Source organism: Citrus sinensis, chromosome 1, assembly GCF_022201045.2.
Source record: "Citrus sinensis cultivar Valencia sweet orange chromosome 1, DVS_A1.0, whole genome shotgun sequence".
Lineage (NCBI taxonomy): Eukaryota > Viridiplantae > Streptophyta > Magnoliopsida > Sapindales > Rutaceae > Citrus > Citrus sinensis.
This window is the reverse complement of record NC_068556.1, coordinates 13,624,640-13,645,262: the sequence shown is the minus strand read 5'-3', so window position 1 is coordinate 13,645,262 and position 20,623 is coordinate 13,624,640. Positions and strand designations below refer to the sequence as shown.

Genomic DNA, 20,623 nt, shown 5'->3' with positions numbered 1-20,623 from the left:
AAACATTGATCAAACGAGTCACCAGAAACAGAAAAGTCATCCATAAAGACTTCAAGGAATTGTTCAACCATATAAGAAAAAATGCTCAACATGCATCGTTGAAATGTGGCAGGTGCATTACATAATCCAAATGACATCCTCTTATATGCAAATGTGCCAAAAGGGCAAGTGAAAGTGATCTTCTCTTGATCTTTTGGTGCTATGTGAATCTGATTATATCCAGAGTAGCCATCTAGAAAGCAATAAAATTCATGGCCTGCTAATCTATCAAGCATTTGATCAATAAATGGTAAAGGAAAATGGTCTTTACGTGTGACAAAATTCAACTTTCTATAATCAATGCATACACGCCATCTTGTAGTTACTCTAATTGGTATTAATTTATTATCAGCATTGGTAACTACTGTGACTCCTGACGTTTTAGGGATAACTTGTACAGGACTGACCCATGAACTATCAGAAATTGGGTAAATGATACATGCGTCTAATAGTTTAAGGACTTCAGTTCTAACAACTTCTTTCATATTAGGATTTAACTGACGTTGCATTTCCCTAGTAGATTTAGCATTTTCATCGAGGTGAATGTAATGCATGCAGTCTACTGGGTTTATACCTTTGATGTCTACTATGGTCCATCCTAATGCTCCTTTGTGCTCTTTTAAAACATCCAACAACTTACGTTTTTGTTCGTCATTTAGGGATGATGAGTACTTTCTTCTCCCAAAAATGCATATTCCAAAGTGTTGGGTAATGGTTTGAGCTCGAGTTTCGGTGGTGATTCTGATGATGGGATGAGTTTCTTTTCTGATGGTGCTAGTTGTTCAACTCTTGACTTCCATTTGTTAGTGTCCATGGATGGTACTGAGTCAAGTAGGGCGTTGACCTCATTGACCGATCTGTCAATATCAAAATCCAAACCAAAGTGAGTTAAACATGTTTGTAAAGGATCATCACTAAGGTTTGAAAGAAAAGTATTATCAACTATTATTTCTATTAAATCCACATCAATAATTCCATCATCTGCATTGTGAGGTTGTTTGGCAATGTTGAAGATGTTCAGCTCCATAGTCATGTTACCGAAGGACAACTGCATATTTCTAATCCTGCATTGAATGTGAGCATCCGCAGTTGCCAAGAAAGGTCGGCCTAGAATAATGGGGATGTGCTTCCTTGAATCCTGTATTGGTTGAGTGTCAATTACAATCAAATCAACAGGAAAATAGAACTTGTCTACCTGGATAAGCACGTCTTCCACAATACCACGAGGTATTTTCGTGGACCGATTTACAAGTTGTAATACCACTAGAGTTGGGTGTAATTCTCCCAATCCAAGTTTCACGAAAACAGAGTAAGGCAACAAATTTACACTAGTCCCTAAATCCAACAAAACATTCTCAATTGTATGGTTCCCTATACTACATGAGATAGTAGGGGAACCTGGGTCTTTGCATTTTGGAGGAATTTTGTGTTGGAGTATAGACTTAATGTTTTCTGTTAAAAATGCCTTCTTTTGAACATGAATGTTTCTCTTTTTAGTGCAAAGGTCTTTAAGAAACTTGGCATAAGATGGAACTTGTTTAATAGCATCAAGCAAAGGGATGTTAACACTTACCTGTTTGAAGATTTCAAGAATCTCACCTGTGAATTTTCCCTTCTTGCCTTTAGCTAACCTCTGGGGGAATTGAGCTTTGGGAACGTATTCTCGTGGGTTGGTTTCTTCTTTCTCCTCCAGTGATGAGTCCTCAACATTCACAGGTACAATTTGATTTTCTTTTGTCACCGGCATCTCTACTTTATTGTCGACTTCTTTTCCTTTTCGCAAGGTCATGACTGTTTTGACCTCTCCATGCTGTTGTGGTGAACTGGTACTTGCTTCATGTACTCATTTAGGATTAGGCATTGGTTGACTTGAAAATTTACCTTTCTCAACAGTTATTGCCAAGGTCTGAACTAAAGAAGCAAGCTGTCCTACCATCTTCTCAAGGCTTGAAACAGATTGGGCTTGTGAATTGAAGCCTGCTCTCAACTCATTTCGTAGTCCATCAATAGTGTAATTTTGTTGCTCAATCGTGGAGTGAGTAACATTCTTGAAATTCTAGAATGCATCCTTCCATGGTCTGGGTTGAGAGTAGTTCTGGTTCTGATTGTATGGTCTAAATAGGGGCTGAGAGGCTTGATGAATTTGAGAAATTTGTTGCATTGATGGAGCTGGAGCTGCTGGTCTATTCTGTTGGAATCCTTAAGACCATGAAAAATTGGGGTGGTCTCTCCATGCAGGATTATATGTGTTGGAGTATGGGTTGTAATTTGATGGTTTTCTCATTACACCTATGGCATTGGCTTGATCTGAGTATGAGTCATGGTCATGTGGCTCTGTTGATTTAGCTGTCGATAACGATGCTATTTGTCGAGAGAGACCTTCAATTATCGTTTTGACTTCTTCAATTTCTGAACTCGACTCGCCAATGTGAACCTCATTTACTCCCTTAATTCTTTTAGTATTCCTGAGTGATCGACTCCGTTGTTGGGAATTATCCGCTTGTCGCTGGAAGAATTCTCAAATCTCTTATGTACATTTTGACATTAGCTCTCCTCCACTTGTTGCCATTAGCCATTCTTGCACATTCGGCAATAATCCCTCCAAAAAGTATTGGCATTGGTGCCATTTCTCGTACCCATGATGTGGACACTTCAAGAGTAGCCCATTGAATCGCTCCCATGTTTCGAAAAACTACTCGTCATCTTTCTGGGTAAACTCTGATATTTTCCTGCGAATAGCATTGGTTTTATGTACTGGGAAATATTTATTCAAAAATTTGTTACCATTTGTTCCCATGATGTAATGCTATTGACAGACAATGTATTAAGCCATGAACGAGCTCTATCCTTTAAAGAAAATGAGAATAGTCTAAGTTTTACATCATCATCTGAAAAATTCTCATATTTAAATGTTTGACAATAGCATGAAAATCATTCAAATGATTATATGGGTCCTCATTTTCTAGGCCATAAAATGTGGGGAGACAATTTAGCACACTAGGTTTTAATTCAAAACTTCTAACAGCTACATTTGAATATCTTATGCATGATGTGCTCAAATTAGCTAAAGGACTGAAGTAGTCCTTAAATGGTCTCTCCTGTGGTGCTTGTAAATCCATTTCAAATTTATTTTTAACGTGCTTGTGTGTGCGCAGTGTTTTCTCAAGCTCAAGGTCTATAGGTTTAAGATTAGGAAATAATGACCTACGACCATGCATGCAAAGAAAATAAAATAAAAATAAAGATGGAAACAAAACAAATAAAAATAAAGAAGAGGGAGAAATTACGATACTAACCTTATTGCGCTATTACAACATTACTATAAAAATACACAAAAATAAATACGTGAAATAAATTAACTAAAAATAAATTAATAAGATAAACAAAAAAAATTACAAAGAAAAATAAATTAAAAATTAAATTATAGAATTTTAAAGAAGAGAAAAAGAAAAGAAATACTAACCTTTAAATGTAGATTCACTTTTTTTCCTTTTTTTAATAATAAAACAAATACAAGAAAACAAATAAAAGAAATTATTCACAAAAAATTAATTTTACAAATTAAAATAACTTACCTCTCCGGCAACGGCGCCAAAAACTTGTTGTGCAAATTTTATTGAACTCGCAAGTGCACGAATCTATTGTAGAATAGATTAATGGAGACGAGTATTGATCCCACGAGGAGGTGGATTTTAATTATATGTAGAATTAATTTTGTATGAGGGTGGTTGGATTTGTGGTGAAAGTGATTTAGATTATCTTAAAATTGGAATTGAAATGGCGAGAATAAATTCTAAAATTGGAATTGAAATGACGAGAATAAATTGAAAAGAAATCTATTGAGATAACGTACTTGGGTATCTGGATCCGTATCAACATGCATCATGGGCTAAATATTCCTTATTAATACCAATTAAATCATGAGGGGGGAATCCACACCTCATGAACCACACTCTAATTATTATGGTGCTAAGGGCTTATCGTGCCAAATAATAATAACCTTGTACTAGGGGGCCGGTGAAACCAAGACGGTAATAGACAAGAATAGTATTATTTGTCGACGAGAAGTCAAAACATCCACAAAAATTAGAGGGAAAGAGAAAGTAAATTTACCAAATAAAGCCCATAACACATGTTGAGACTTTACCTTCAACTCAAACTTGAAAGAAAATTAGTCACTCATAATTGAACTAGGGGCAAAATGAGAATTTATAAAAATACATAGAAAATACAAGATGGAGAAGGAATTACAGCAAATGGATCCCAAAAATGGATTCAGAGATATCAAATTAGGGGGGGAAGACCCCCTTTTATAGATACATGGAGTAAATCATGGCCATCGAATTAAAAACAGTTTGGACGCTCAAGATTGCGTCACGTCATCAGTCAACAGTACGCGGTTTGACCACGTGGATGAACAGTAACACGGTTTGACCCGGGTTGAACAGTAACACGGTTTGACCCGGGTTGAACAGTAACACAGTTTGACCCGGGTTGAACAGTAACACGGTTTGGTTGAAAATAATCATGTGTGATGCATGTACCGTACGCGAGATTTTTGGTCTACTGATATGCTGCCACGTCACCATCAAAATACATAAGAATTTTAGTCCAAAAAAATCGTGACACCTCATCAATCAATGCCACGTCATTGATCCGTCTATGTGAACAGTGTCGTGAACAGTAACGTAGACAATATCGTACACGTGAATAGTACCATACATGTGAACAGTGCCATTTTTCCTTTTATGCTCCTCCTAAGGTTTTCGACCGTCCTGAGTTAAAAAGTGATGTCTGTTTTGCCGTCTGATCTCTTTTTTATTGTGAAATGACTATGATGCCCCTAAAATACATAAAATACTTAATTAAAATAAAACAAAGGCAGCCGCTTGAATTAATCTCCATGATTGGTTTTGTCAATTCTCTTTATCCCAATTCAATTATGTTAGGCTAGATTTTTATTTGGTTGAAGGTGAATTCAAAACCCTAAACATGCTATGCAATTAAATTTAAATTCTATCATTCAATTTATTTAATTGAGATTGTTTATGTTCTTCTATAATTAATGTTCCTGATTTATTCTTGTTTTATTTGAGTGGCCAATTAGATAGGACTTGAATAAATTTTATTGATAAATTAAAATTCTTGATCCGTAATTGTCTTGATATTTTAATCATTAGTAGCATGTTGGAATTAGTGATTTCAATTGAAGAACATAACCTAGGTTAAATAATCCGAGCTTGCGTGTTTATTGCCTAGATCAACCTAATATCGTTCTCTGTTTAATACTTCCATGATCTTAAATTTAAAGAGCTTGTTTTAAATTATTTAATGGTTAGAGATTAGGTGAAGAGCTTATTTTGCCTAATGACACACTAAGGAAAGATTGAGACTAACAGAGCTTATTGTTGTCTATGATTGATAGTTTTAATATAAATTAATGATAGAATTGATATATTATGTGCATGTTTGGTGGTGGCGAATGATCCTTTAACCAAAGTTTTCATCATTATTATTTCTTTCTCCTTTACTTAGAGTTTTTATTAAATTCTTGTTCGTAGTTTTAATTTCTTTACTTCTTACTATTTAGTTAAAAATTCATAAACCCTCTTTTTATTTATAATTGGCATTTTCTTTAGTTAGATTAATTTATATTATTATTACTCTTATTATTACTACTATTATTTTATTTCAAATCTTGCTTAGAGTTAATAATAAATATAACTAGCATAGTCTCTGTGGGATTGATCCTTACTCGATCTGTACTAATTATTTATATTAGTGGTAAGGTTTTAAATTTGGTGCACCTTAACGACACTACCAGTTCATTTTTCTTTTCGTTGATAAAGCTGAAAAGTATCACAGATAAATTTTATATTTTGCAGCGTTTTTGTTTATATTTAAAATTATTCATCAGTCACCAACTTTTGAGAGCATAATTTTTTTTTTTGGTGAATAATATTACAAAGGGAAATTATCAATGTAATCATTAAATCCTTTTATCAAACGTACTAGCACACTTTCAATATGTATCAGTCATTCATCCCAAGTTGATAAAATATGTCTTGTGTCCGCTAAATTATTAGCTACTATTTGAAAGTTAGGAAAATTATAGTAAATTAATGATTTTACTCTTAAAACTCAAAATAAGGTAAAAATACTAGATTTGCCCTAAAAGTGAATCAAACCAGAATGTAACTATTAGAGCCAATAACAGTTACATTTTTAGGCTATATAATCACCTAAAATGCACCAACACAAATAGTTTGCGGCATTCAACCAATTTGCTATTAATTTATAACAAAATATTAGCAGCACATTTATAGATCATTGATCCATCACACACCTAACAATCACTTCAAATTCAACCAATTTGTTACTCATTTGCAACAAAAAATCAGCAGCACATTAACAAATTGTTAATCCATCACACACTTAACACTTCAAATTCATTTGAGAATTCCAATTCTGCTATATGAAAAAGTGAAATGCCAGCCAAAATATTGCAAGTGTGGCATGCAGGTAGTGGCTAAGGTGTCAACTACATTGCAAAATCTTAATGCAATGTTTTAGTCATCTAGATGGAAGCATTGTGAGGTGAAGCATTGTGAGGTGAAGCATTGTTGTTTTTGGGATTGATTCACTATTAAATCTCTCATATATCCTAATACTAATGATGAAATGCCATATGAGCAAAACTCGAAGTTGAATGATGATGTGGTGAAGATAAAAAAAAGGCTAAAAGTCATCAAAGAAGAGCTTTAATATATTGCCAATCTTAGCATCTCGTTACATCTGGTTATATAACTAATGCGGTATTCCATCCAACTTAATAAAATTGCACCTATTCTGCCTATGTGGTTAAATTTCCACATATGCAACCACATTTTTGCATTTTGATGCAATATTTTGCATAACATACATGCATGTTAGGCCAAGCTTGGTACATAAGTCAATTTATTCTGTACATTGCTTAGAAATGATGTAGTTGTGGTTCTTTTCTTGTCCATTTGATAGCATATTTCTTCTTGGACAAGTAATAGAAGAAATTCTTGATTGGGAGTGACATGACTCAAAAGTGTTATTACTCTTAAGTATAAGAGTGTCTAGTTATAATATAATCCGGTGAGTCCATGGTCGAACCACAGATAATTTAAAATCTAGTAGTCAATTTGTTAAATAAAGAAAATTAATTGCGGGAAAAGAAATTACTAAGAATTAATTTAAAATTATACTAAGGTTACGGGATCCACTCTCAGTATTCAAACTATAATTTTAATACTTTATCATTTTTTATATTTTGCGCAACTTTTACTAGTTAACTATTATATCATTTAAATCTTGACTAACTATGTGTATGGATAAATATGAAATAAAGTACATAATGTGCCACAACTGTATTAATGTGTTGATATTATGTCAAAATATCATATAGATCAAAGAAAATCTATGAATTAACATGACATAAAAATAACTAGAAAAGAAAAAAAAAACTTAAAACTCACTTGAGAAGGTAATAAATTTAATAATTTGAAATCTTGAGCTTCACCCTTTAGCTTAGCTTAATAAAATTAGTCATTCATATTGAAAGAAAACAAAACATTCTTTTTATTTGATAAACTTTTGAAACATATTACAAAGAAATTGATTACACAACAAAATAAGAAAAAAAAAAGAAAAAGAAACAATTCCTCAACTTCGTTCTCTCGTCTCCCCTCTCAGCTCCCCCTTCCCTCAGCAAAAGCTTCTCCTATTTATAGGCAATCTTCAGCTTCAACTTCTTTTATTCTATTATTGTTTCTTATTATTATCAAACAAACAAACAAGCAAATCATGGGTGATGGTCAGGTGGCGTGATGGCCTCCTGACCATTACCAACATGATTGCCCACTTTCTTTTTTTTTTAATTATTTTTTTATTTTTAATTACATATCTTCGATAATGCTTCCAAATGGCTTCAGCAATTTTTTTTTGTTCCCGCTTCCAGTTCCAACTCCTCTTTATTATTGAAATATATTTATAATATAAAATTAATATATTGTGAATTAATTTAAGATAAAAATTTATTATGAGAGCATTCATACAATTTATAAATTATGAGCGTATTAATTAACACTTTAAGTAAAAAACTATTAATTTTATTTTTATTAAATGCACACTTTTTAATACCAATCAGGGAAGATGAGCAGTGGTAAAAACTAAACTGACATTTGGATTTGGATAGCTGGGAAAGAATACACACTATCTAAGGATTGAATGAAAGTTATATCCGTCTTTATGTATGCAAAATTATTGACCTTGATTTGATATATGAGATAGAGCAACTCTTTTCAAGAATGCAACTCCTTTTATGTTGTGACTAAGTATAATATGTGCAACCTTTGTGTTAATTATATTTATTATGACTTTTTTTTACCTATATGTTTTAATTATATGTGTTGGGATTTTTTTTGAGTTATCTATTTTATTCACTTGGATTTTTATTTCATAGGATATATTGCCGAAAAGTATAATTTAATAGAAGATTGATACCATGGAATTTAGTAGTAAATATTTTTATTAAAATATTTTTGACAAAAAAAAAATTTGGCAAAGTTATCAAAAAGTAAAAATTTATTTTTCAAAAATAAAATTTTATAATTACCAAAAAAATAATGCAATGCAAAGCAGCACCAAATATAGTATAATTAAAAGTTAAAATAATACAGGATAACACCAAACATTACATAGCATTATTATAATACAGTGCTCATACAATACAACATAATATAATACAGCTGTATTAAAATAATACAATATAATGTAATCCAATATAATGTACCAAACACACCCTTTATGTCTTATTTTATTTATTTTGATTGGGTAACTTTAACTTCATTAAGTCGAGTTAAGTTTATGGCTTTGGAATCCAAACAAGCTTGAGAGTCCATTTGGGATTGAGATTGGGTAGCAGTGTTTGGTAAACACTAACTACTGTAACTTGTAAATTATATTGATATAATTTTTCACTTGTATGATGAAAAATTTATTATATCTTTAATAATTTTGTCAAAATTATTATTTAAATTTTATATTTACTATATACTATTAACTTTTGTTTTATAATTATAATTTTTTTCTACAACAGCTGTAATTTAAAAGTTATAGTATCTTAATTCTAAACAGAAATTGAATATGTGGTAGGCTTATGCGTATTTAAAGTTTATATTTATTATATACTATTAATTTTTGTTTTATAGTTATAACTTTTTTCTATAGTAGCTATAGTTTAAAAGTTATAACACTTCAATTATAAACAAGATTTGAGTCGGTGGGTAGGGCCGGGCGTTTGGTTTGATTTTTGCCGAAAAGAGCTAAATCAAAATTTTTTAGTTCGGTCGGTTCGGTTTAACAGGTAAAAACCGAACCAAATCAAAATTATTTAGCTCGGTTCGGTTTCAATTTGCATGCAGCCTTGCACTGAACAATTTATGTTTGGTGGCTAACCGAATGCTTAAACCGTTCGGTTCAGGAAATTTTAATTTAAAAAAATTAACCGAATGCGTACCCTCTCTCTCTCTCTCTCTCACGCAGACCGACAGACGCAGCAGCCGGCTAGCACAACAGCAGCCGCCAGGCCCCCTCTCTCTCACGCTCACTCTCACTCTCTCTAAATTAATTATCTAGCACAACAGCAGCCGCCAGGCCCCCTCTCTCTCACGCTCACTCTCACTCTCTCTAAATTAAGTATCAATGAGACGAAATGAAATTAAAAAAATTTATGGTGCTAAAATGAATTTTGGGTTTGTCATATCTCGGTGTCTTGTTCGCAAATGAATATGAGATTGTAATGAGGAATGTACTGGAATGTATATTATGATAATTGATTCGATTTCAGTCATAATGTTTGTCAAACCGAACTGAAACCGAACTGAACTGAACTGAAATTGTTTGCTCTGGTTCTAAACTTTGGCTCGACTTCAATTCATATAATTCGGACCGATTACGATTCAGTTTGGTTCTTGACCAGACCCGAGAATGAACCATAAATCGCCCACTATTCTTAAAGTTTTTTATTTATCTAATTCTTTAGATATTATTTATTAGTTTCTATATTTATTATATCCACCTATTAATAAATAATTTAATTTTTTTATACGAAATAGATAATTTATTTATTATTTATATCCAAAAAATAAATAAATAAATTTATTATTTGGATATTTTAATTTATTTTAAGTTAAAATAAATTCTAAAATAAATATAATTTAGTTTGTTATTTATATATGAGTTTGGATTTATAAATAACCAATTAACTCTTTTTATAATAAAGTTTGGATTTATAAATAACCAATTAACTTTTTTTATAATAAAATATTGTATTAAATAAATAAAGTAAAATTATGATACCACAATAGTACTATACTAGAGTTAAATTCAGTTATTGAATCCAATTCACAATAGTCATCATAATTAGATTCAATGACTAAATTCAGCTGTGGTATGGTACTAATGTGGTACCATAACTGAACCCTGAATAAATATAATCGATCATAGAGAACTGGGCCTATTTATCTCAGTTCTATAGGTTTTTTTTTGTTTTTTTTTATTTTTTTTTTCATGTTGCCATTTTGAAAATGTATGCGAAGTGAAATCATTTTGTCATATATAAATAAAAACACCTCTCTCTCTCACTTTCTTTGCAATCACCGCCAGAACCCTGAAGATGGATTATAACGGAGAGGACTATCGGTTTCTTAAGATAAAAGATGCCATTCTCTCAATAAACCAAAAAGTGAGTTTTGTCGGCGTTATTCTGGAGGTTGGTTCTCCTAAGCAAAGCAAGGGCACTGGTAATTGACTTGATTCGCCCTCTCTCGCTCGCTATTAGATAATTAGTTCACTCTCAAGTAATTTATTTTAATTTAAAATTGAAAATGTTGGCTGGCAATGATGACAAAAAGGCCGGACTTACGGCTGCTACTAATTGTTCGTTTGGTAGTAGAATGATTATTCTTCCTGTAAGGTGTACGTGCTGAGCCAGTTGCTTAAATCTTTTGTCTTATTGTATTTGTTTTGATTGGGTAGCTTTAGTTTCATTCAGATCGAGTTAATATGGCCCTGGAATCCAAACAAGTTGAGTATTGGTGGCATTTGAAGCAATGGAGTCTAAATTTGTTTGTTCTATATATATGATTTAAAAAATTTTGAAGCTTGTCTCTTTGCTCACCAAGCATCTTGTTTTCAAATTGGCTTTCACTACAGAATTGGAGTATCTAGAAACTGGGAATTCAGATGTTGATTTTCTTTTAACTATATTTTTTTTTTTTTTTTTTTTTGCCCTCTTAGTTTATATTGCTTATGTAATAAAGCAAAACCCTAGACCCCTTCCAGAATTTAGATAGTATGAAGAAGAAAGAAGAATATTGAAATTTCTTAATAATAGAAGCCGAAAGTTGGGCTGTTAGCCGCACTCTATCCCACAGCAACTTGTTAACTTGCTTAAAATCTTCAAAGATCCTTCTGTTTCTTTCATGCCAAATCAAAGAGTTGTGAGAATTGCACATTTCCATAGCACACAGCTTTTTCACCACTCCCGAAGGCACAACGATCTTCTGAAGCAAAGAACTTTTAAATGCTGGAATCGCCCATTAAATTAGAAGTATGATAATTAATATTGGATCTCTATTGTCAGCCTGTTGCTGGCAATTGCTATTTGGTTCATCAACCCGGATTATTTTTATCATGTTGTTACAAGAAAATAAGAAGTGCTAGAAGCCTCTCATGTAACCGATAGCCTCATATGATATAATTGGATATTTGCTCGTGGTGGATTGGCTGTGATGTAGACATTTATTGAGAAAGATTTTACCTTATTTCAGTAGGATGCATGTTGATGGGAGTTGCTTATTGTGGGAAATTTGGTTGTTTTTAAACAGTATGGTTTATGATCCTAACCATATTTACCATGTTTCTTTATATGACTTATGAAATGGTCAAAGGAGCTTTTTTGAGAAGTTGTTTATCTGCTGGTTACAAAAATTGAAAACCACTCAGAAACATCATGACGCAGGCCAAGCTAGCAATATACTATAATTTTGCTTGCTTGTCCTAAATCACATCCTTTCTATGATTGATTTTGAAACAGTCAATAGGCTTTTGCTAACCGTTTCCAATGTATAATTTAAACAAAAGCTCGACCTGCCAAAACATTTTTAGAATAGTTGTACCAAACAGCCATTTTTTATTAATTAGTTAATTATTTTAAAGAAACAAAACTTGAATTGTATTAAAAGTAATACCAATCAATTTTAGTAAAACAAAATTTCCTTGTTTTTCTTTATCTGACATCATATTAACAAATTAGTGTATTAATGTACTGTGCTTAGCACTTGACAATGGTGGGCTATGTAACATTAATTGATAAGTAAGTCGCATTTATGATCATTCTTTTTAAACTTCAATTGGGAACAAAATTGCCTTCTCTAGTATGGATTGCCAAATCCGTAATTCTTTTATATTATTTTCTTTTACAAAGCACATGTGTTTGATTTGCAGATAGCTTTTGCACAATAAAAGTAACAGATGAATCACATACGAAAGATGGGATTTCCGTTAATATCTTTGCTGAGAGTATGGAAAAGCTACCATATATTGTATCAGTTGGGGACATAATTCTGCTTTCTCATGTCGTGGTATAAAGTGATACTGACTTGCTTTACTATTAGATTTCCATGGTGCTTTTCATGGTTAATTTTTATTAATGTTTGTATTTAGATAATTTATGGAACATGTCCTTATATGTTATGAGTTTATTCAGTTCATTTTTTTCTTACATGGAAAACAGAAAACTATCATGTAATGAGAAAAATCAAGATTTGTGAATTTCCTTGCGCTTTGACTTCGGGGAATGATGAAGTGAAATGTTTGGGACTGTAGATAGATGAAAATAAAAGAGACTTAAAACTTTCTTACTTAATTTGTCTGAATCCCTAAATATGTATGTATATATAAAAACAAGCAGATAATGTATTAAGATTATTCCCAAATGTCAATTCTCTCAAAGAGTGGATGTTGAATGCCAATCTATATGCTGCATTAAAGACAAAGATGTGGATGCTTTCAGGTGATGAAGCTTTGAAACTCCCTTGGTAATGATATAAGTGAATTGTGCCCTCAAAGTCTTAATTAGTTCCAGTTTTCCCTAAAGTGATGTCACCAACACTAACTGGAGTTTCGTATGACCTTTGTGGATCACTGTCTGTTGGCATCTTTCTGTCCCAGAATCAAGTTTTGCACATATGTATATGCATGTGCATGCTTGATTATTTCTAAGTAGGCTCTTCTTAGTTTGTATTCTGTTGTAATATATAAACCCATTGGAGTGGCTCTACTTCGTTGTGCTTTTCTATGCAATGTAGCTCTCATGTAAATTATCCTGAGGACATATGCAGAACTGCTAGCATAGGCGGAAGAATTAGTATTGAATCAGGATTACTTATTTTTGTCCTTTTTAGGGGGTTATGTTATTTCCATTTTCAAAAAAATGTTTATCTACCTTTTTGTGGTAAGATTTCAGTTGCTTATTGCCTTGTTCAAGGTAAATTGGGTTTCTATTTCTTTAAAGATTTTTTTCACCGGATGTAAGGGCCTTTTGGTTAGTCTATTTTAAGCCTGAAATTATATGAATAAAGTTTAAATATCGAGTTGATTTTCTTCATATAAATTTTTCGCTGTTCTTCTATTTCTCTCTTCCTTGCCTTCTCTTTAATTGTTCTTCAATCTCTGTCAAGTCCTCCATTTTGTCTCCTTAAAAGTTGTACCTAAAAGGCTGTAATCAAATAACATACACTATTATAGACATGCTTCTTTCTCTTCTTTTCCCCCCCCCCCCCCCCCTTTTAAAAATTTGCAATTTGGACACGGCAGGAAAGAGCAACAAGAAATTCATTCTAGATTTAATCACTCATAAGTTGGCTGGAGAGTTGTTCTATTTTCCTTTTTACTTTCCACTTTAAAGATAGAATTCTTATGTGCATCATAATTTCATGCTATATTGGCGTGTTACAGAACTTTCCATGCATATACCAAATTTTATGATTTTCACTAAAAAGTGAATTTTAAGTTAAAATTGGGAGCTATGCTTGGGCAGATGAAAGCACACAATAAGCAAGCATATGCACTTTTCAACAAAAAGTTTTCATCGTTTGCTTTATATGACGGGAAAGGTGGTGAAGACTTCCTCCCTTATCAAGTTTCTTCTAGATTTTTCGTGAGAGATCAGGACAAGAGGATTATAGCTGCCGTGAGAAAATGGTTGCTTAACTTTCAGTTTAAGGAAGGTATGCTCTAGAATACTTCAGTCGATGAACAATAATTTTAATTTTATTAGTATTAAAACTTACGACGTATGTTTAAATGCTATTATGTCAAAATGTCAACGAGAATAAGCTATATTAAACGCTATCAGATGATGGTGTTTTTTCTTTCCCCTTTTAAGTCTATATGTATGTGTAGTGTGTGTCTATTGTTCTTAGTTGATGTTTATTTGCTCGTAAAGTATGCAGACATTGATGTGTTGAGGAATTCACCAATGTTGATTGTTGAATGCTTTCTTGATGTCCCAAACAAATAGAATTTTCCCAATTAAAATAACTGTATGTGTATTATCCAAACATGATGCAAATGCGCATCCACACAAGAAAGCACTAGTGACTGAGGGGATTGCAATTTTATCAAGTGTTTGTTTAAGAAGTTTAGACCTGACCATTTTTGAAGGAAAATTTTGATAAGCATTTTATGCTCTTGGGTTGTGCAAGTTTCTAATCTGCAGTTTGTGTTTTATTTTCTTAATCACTTCTTGTTTTTATTGAAAAAGCTATAGAAGTTCTGGCATCTCTATGTGCTCCATATTACGCACCTAGTTGCATGTGAAACAAGTCATTCTCAAGCGGACAAAAATGGAGCAACCAATTCCCAACTTCTCCTTGGGTTTATTTATTTATCTATATAATTGATAGGGTGATCTGATTTTCTTTTGCTGATGGGACAAACAGCTATATAAATTTATGTTGATCCATGATCAGCTTGCTGTTATAGCATGTCACAGCTCAAAAAATGTCAAGCTTAGTGGTATTTTCTACATAAGAGTGACTTCAAATTTGTTATTCATAATTATCTTTTCCTTCATTGTGATGTGGCATTAAGCTTGTGGGTTAGAGTGAGCAAAGAAGCCAAGATTTCTTGGGAAATTCTGGGTTCATGCAATCCCTACTTCCAGAGGAGACTTTTGGTTTTGAAAAGGAAAGAACACCATGCTTCTTTGGAGTGGTGTCTTTTTGGCTCTTTTCTGGGTGTTATGGCAAGAAAGAAACAATTAGATTTTGAAAAGAATTAAGTAAGAAAACATGGATGGTTTTGTAGGATAAAGTTAAGCTTTTGGTATCTCTTTGGGCTTCGGTGACATAGAACTTAAAAGATTGTTCTTTTTTCTGCATGGTTCTAAAGATTGTTCTTGTTTCTGGATTGGGGAAGGATGTCTGGGGCTATTGATGGGCTTTGTATATATTAGTTCCCTTCCCCCCTTTTTCTCTTTTTGATTATGTGGACATCTGGCCCACCTTTGTAAAGAAATTGTTATACATATGGTTAAAAATTAAAAAGGGAAAAAAAAAGAAAACTTGTTTAGAACTTTTCTTGTAACCTATTGTAGTGTATTTCTGTGCCAAATTTCAGATTGTGCTTCTAATCTGCATAAAATGCTTTGAACTTTGTGCTTGATAGATTCAAAAAAGTTCCTATTGTTGAGAGAAATCAAGGATGGACAGCGCATTAATATGGCTTGCAAGGTAATTCAATCACATTTTTGTATCCTTTTGTACATTTGACTTGCTGTCAACAAACTGATGGTTTTGATTGGAAAATTTCTGTGCCAAGTCAATATACATTTGAGAGAGAAACAAATGACTTTCCATGCTAAGCTTACCGATATTTCTATGTAACTAATTCAAAGTATTGTTTGTTTTCAATTTCATTGCTTTTCCTTATCAAGGTATTTCATATTTGTGAAGTTGCTAAAGGTGAGTGGATGGCCTTTGTTTGGGATGGAACTGATGCTCCACCAGCCCAGATCAGTAAGAAGTGAGTAGATATAAGTTATTTTTCCTTTAATATTTGTTATCGATTCTCTGATAAAATGACACATGAATTCCAGTTGATGTTTTAACTGTGAATAATTTGCTAAAAAAAAAATAAAATGACATTCATATGCGGGAGTTTGATAGATCTAGGTCATAGATTTAACCCTAATCAATTTGAATGGTAAAGTAAAAAAGGACAAGAAAGTTATGTTCGTAGGGAATTTATGCTTCCATATCCTTTCTTACACAATGGCCTTGATGTCCTTAATTTTTATTTTCCCGACCATTTCTTTCTTTCCTTTTTTTTTGTGTTGGGTGGGGGGGGGGGTTGGTGGGGATTTTCATTAAATGAGATAAGATGGATGCAAAGGTTCTTGATAGTAGGTCTTGCTGCAAATAAGATGGTGGAAGAATACAGAAGGAACGTGGATTTATTTGCAAGATTGGTCTTGAAAAGCCTATGGCTAATATGGATTGGGGTTTTAAATTTTGTTTTAGGAGTGGATGGATGCTAGTTTATCACTTCTTGTTCTTCATTACCTGTACCGTGGCAGCAAGTTGCACAGGCACTTCTCTTCGTGGTCTATATAATTGCTTACTTTTATGATTGTCTGAACTTTGTCCATAACTGGGCTAACCGACAGAAAATATACGTGGCCTTTGCTGTTAATTGCCCAAAGATGTGATTGTTAATGTTTATCAAGATTCAATATTCAAATCATGTGAATCCAATTATAATCTGTGTTGCGGTGCTTAACACGAATGTGTACCAAATTAAATTCTAATTTTTTAATATCTTTTCAAATTTTGACGAAAAATTATCTCTTCACTGGAATTTCCTTAGTATTCTTGACAGAGTAAGTTCTTGTCATCCATGAGCTAGGCAGTTTATAATAAAATTTGGATGTTTAAAATTATTTTTAATTATGAACTATAGGCTTGAAGATGAAATGGATCATGAGCTGCCTTTACAAGTGGAGCCTTTGCCTTTATCAAGAGATATATTATGTTCATTTCCTGCAGTTGGAAGTATCTTGAGAGTGATCATAGACAAAGGCATTGAGAAGCATATCCTTCATCTTCTAAAAATTGGTAAATGGGTGAAGCTTCAAAATGTACTCTGTCAAGTGGATGCAGGATTATGGTTTGGTGTGTTGACGCACTTCACAAGGCTGCGTTACGTGCCAACTAACGACAATCTCATAGTGGAGCGTCAAAGGTTATTGTGACTTCCAAGTGACTTCATTATACTTATGGCTGTCTTGTACTGAATGTTTTATGCTTTAACTTTGATTTACTGATTATTAATATACATTTAATATATACATATATAACTCAGGTCTTATGACGAACGATTGTCATGGGAACATAGTCGGATGCCATACTGGTGCTTTCCTTGGACTTCTGAGGTTACAGGTTACCATATTGGTTTTTGATGATGATTCTCTCTATTTGAACTTTTTACATGTTTTTTGTCCGATTTAGTCTCCTGCAAATAAAATCTCTATCCTTAGAATTTCTGGATCATGATGTTTATTTTAACTATAATTTTTCATTGATCCATCAGATATTGATTATTCTGAGGATGGGCCATTTGTTACATTGAAGGATGTTCTTACCCACTCACAGGTATCCTATCTTATGCAAACCTTTTGTTCTGTCTTTTCCACATAAATGCCTTCAATTATTCTACTTTGATGACTGTACTGTCGTCATTGTTTTTAAATTTTTTTTTTTCAATTTTGAAACCTCAGGATTCGGGATTAGTACACTTGTTCTGAATAGACTATTGCATGTCTTATTGTTTCCTGTATTTCTAGTGTGTGATTCTCCCAAAGGAGCAGTTTATTATATAAAATTAATAGAGTTGAATAAATGCTATAATTTTGCTAACAATCAAAATTATTTGATTTTTATCTTTTTTAAGATGCACTAGATATCCTATGGCAATTTTTATGTGGCCGTATTGTTTTATGTTATATTTTTAGAAAATTGGATTTTGTGTTAAAGTATATTTATTATAAATATAAGGGAAATTGATAGTCGAACAATCTCTGATTTGGAATCTCTGATTTGGAACAATGACAGTTTGGTCTCAAGTTTTTTCGGATATCTGTTTTTCTTCCTATCATTAGCTGATAATTGTCAAATGCAAACAAATGAAAGGCCAAAAGGATAATACTAACGATATTTAACCCACCATAGGTCATCTCTAGTTTTTTGATCCAATAATCTAAACAAAATTTAACATGAGACAATAGCATGACTTGAAACCACTTCAACAAGACCCATTGCCGTTGAATAGATCTTATTTGGTTTCAAATTTGAATAGAGCTGAATGCTTGAATATGAATGACATGCTCATTTTTTCCAAATATTGTAATATTGATGTTATTTCCTTTTTAAAATTCAAAGCCAATTATTTTACATTTGTGCCCTTAGATTCTGGTTAAATAGGTAATAAAGTATCTGGAAATAATTTAAACTAAATTAACCAAATGAAGATTATAAGTCACTGTTTTTATTGTTTTGTAAAAGTAAATATTTATTGACGGAGATTATAATAGCTTAAATTTTAATTTTATTATGCTGTAAAATAATACTGTAAAATTATATAATTATGATATATAGAGAAACGTACTTTCTTGTGGGAGTTTTTATATGGTTAGTGCTCTAAATAGATTCATTTATATCACTAGATTAATTAGGTCTTATATATTGAAAATATAAAAGGAAAATGAAAAGAAAAACGAAAAACTTTTCAAATTCGGCAAAAGGTTAATGAAATCAACCTCTTGTACTTAGATGAAAATGTTGAAACTTTTCATTAAGTTTAGAAAACAAATAGCCTAAAATGTTTGATGATTTCATTCTAATTCATGTTCAGAATTGAGCGGCAACGATGGATAAACCTCCCAGGTGGACTCTTGCAGCAACCATAAACTCAATAACAAACATAAAGACAACTCATTATAGTTTAATTAATTTCCAATTAATGGGATTTGAATACTAGATCGCTTGGTCATAGTTATTTGATACTGCGTAAAGTTATTACTTGACCTAAAAGATTAGAGAAAACATAAAAAAAGTGTCTATGTTAAGTAGTCACTGTAACGAGGTTTTTTAAACATCGTTTTACCGTATTTTTAGAATAACTGGTATTGTGGCAGTCTTTTATCAAATATGAAACAAAAAAGAAAAATTGGCACAGTTGTAAGACATAATTTTGTCCAAATAATATAGTTTGATATGTATGCTATCCTGAACTAACTTCTAAATGTCTGGACTCTCAATACTCCCTGACTATGATGGTTAGATCTTAGTTCCTTAGCAAGTTACTTACTGGTCACATAAATCTTCTTCTGTTAGGCCTCTTTCTACAATGGGGATTAGTTATTATATAGATACCGTTTATGCTTTTTTGGGTCAAATATACCAATTATGCCTTTTTTGGTCAAACACACAACTGATTGCTCCACAGAAATAAAACTCCAGTTCTGAATCTGAATTTTCAAATTCTATTGGATCAAAATATTTGATTTCAGTCATCAACCTGACACATCAAAATGCAGTGCCTGCAAGAATTTGGGGGCCTTCATGTTAATGTCACTTTATACGTGATGACAGGTAACAGCTAAATTCAAGTGTGTGGTTCGAGTTGTAGCTGCACTTCCATGGCGGTCTGAGGACTTCTGCTCTCCTCTTGGGAATTACAGGATCAGGCTGACCTTAGAGGATCCAACGGCAAGAATTCATGCTTTTGTGTATGCAGAAGATGGGGTGAGCTCATGTTTTTAATCTCCACGGATTTCATCAGTCATGACTAAAGTTTTTTGTCAGAAAGCCTATCATGCAACACATCTGCTTGTCGCACATCTCTATTTTTGTTTTATTATCTTTTTTTTTTGGAAATCTGATATTTCTATATTCTACATTTGTGAACTTTCCTTGATCTCACAATCTTCACCCATGACAGGAGAAACTTTTTGGCGGTTATCCCTTTGTCGATGTATTGAAAAGAAAGATAAACAAATTGCTTGGAGTGGCCGTAAGTGATGGACAAGAAATTAAGGATGCTCCCAGAAATCCACCATGGGTGCAGTGTTGCCTAAAATCGTACTACATCGATAGAAATGATATTTGGGGAAGCAGGCAATATAGAATCTTTGACACCAAGATTTCAGGTTAAGAAGTGGACAGTTTTCCTTAGATTTGGTAACCTACAACTGTTGCCATCGTTTTGGTGGTTTTAGACATGAGCGGCAGATGCAAGTATTTCTAAACCTAGGCTGTTTAGGCAACATGGGGATTAAAGGTGTCTTTCAAGACTAATATATTAAAATTTGAATCTCACTGGTCGGCCTCTTGGGGGCATAAGTGTAGCTGTTGATAGTACTGCTTTCAAGATTAAAGAAAGATCCTAATTTTACAAGTCTTAGGTCCAATGTCCAATGGTGACGAAATGC

At 32.6% G+C, this 20,623-nt stretch overlaps 1 protein-coding gene and 2 non-coding genes across 7 annotated transcripts; all 3 read left to right on the top strand.

The window, feature by feature from the left end:
* The first annotated feature begins 2,672 nt into the window (after nucleotides 1–2,672).
* On the top strand, nucleotides 2,673–2,776 carry LOC112495752 (small nucleolar RNA R71). Its single transcript, XR_003062084.1, has one exon. It is a non-coding gene; the product is annotated as a small nucleolar RNA R71 (small nucleolar RNA).
* Nucleotides 2,777–10,633: 7,857 nt separating this feature from the next.
* LOC102625030 (protection of telomeres protein 1b-like) lies at nucleotides 10,634–20,589 on the top strand. Of its 5 annotated transcripts, none has more exons than XM_052434762.1 (10): nucleotides 10,634–10,871; nucleotides 12,577–12,713; nucleotides 14,171–14,360; nucleotides 15,802–15,866; nucleotides 16,070–16,158; nucleotides 17,095–17,376; nucleotides 17,497–17,573; nucleotides 17,725–17,786; nucleotides 19,874–19,937; nucleotides 20,134–20,589. In XM_052434762.1, the coding sequence occupies exons 1-10, from the start codon at nucleotides 10,745–10,747 to the stop codon at nucleotides 20,211–20,213; spliced, it is 1,173 nt and encodes a 390-aa protein (XP_052290722.1). In that variant the 5' UTR covers nucleotides 10,634–10,744; the 3' UTR covers nucleotides 20,214–20,589. The 5 variants fall into 5 exon arrangements, with proteins under 5 accessions (XP_052290722.1, XP_052290724.1, XP_006490781.1 ...); XM_006490718.4 differs by having other exon boundaries at nucleotides 10,639–10,871; nucleotides 16,089–16,158; nucleotides 17,181–17,376; nucleotides 19,785–19,937; XM_006490717.4 differs by having other exon boundaries at nucleotides 10,639–10,871; nucleotides 19,785–19,937.
* Nucleotides 10,964–11,062, top strand: LOC112495767 (small nucleolar RNA snoR113). The gene has a single exon (XR_003062099.1). It is a non-coding gene; the product is annotated as a small nucleolar RNA snoR113 (small nucleolar RNA).
* Nucleotides 20,590–20,623: the final 34 nt, after the last annotated feature.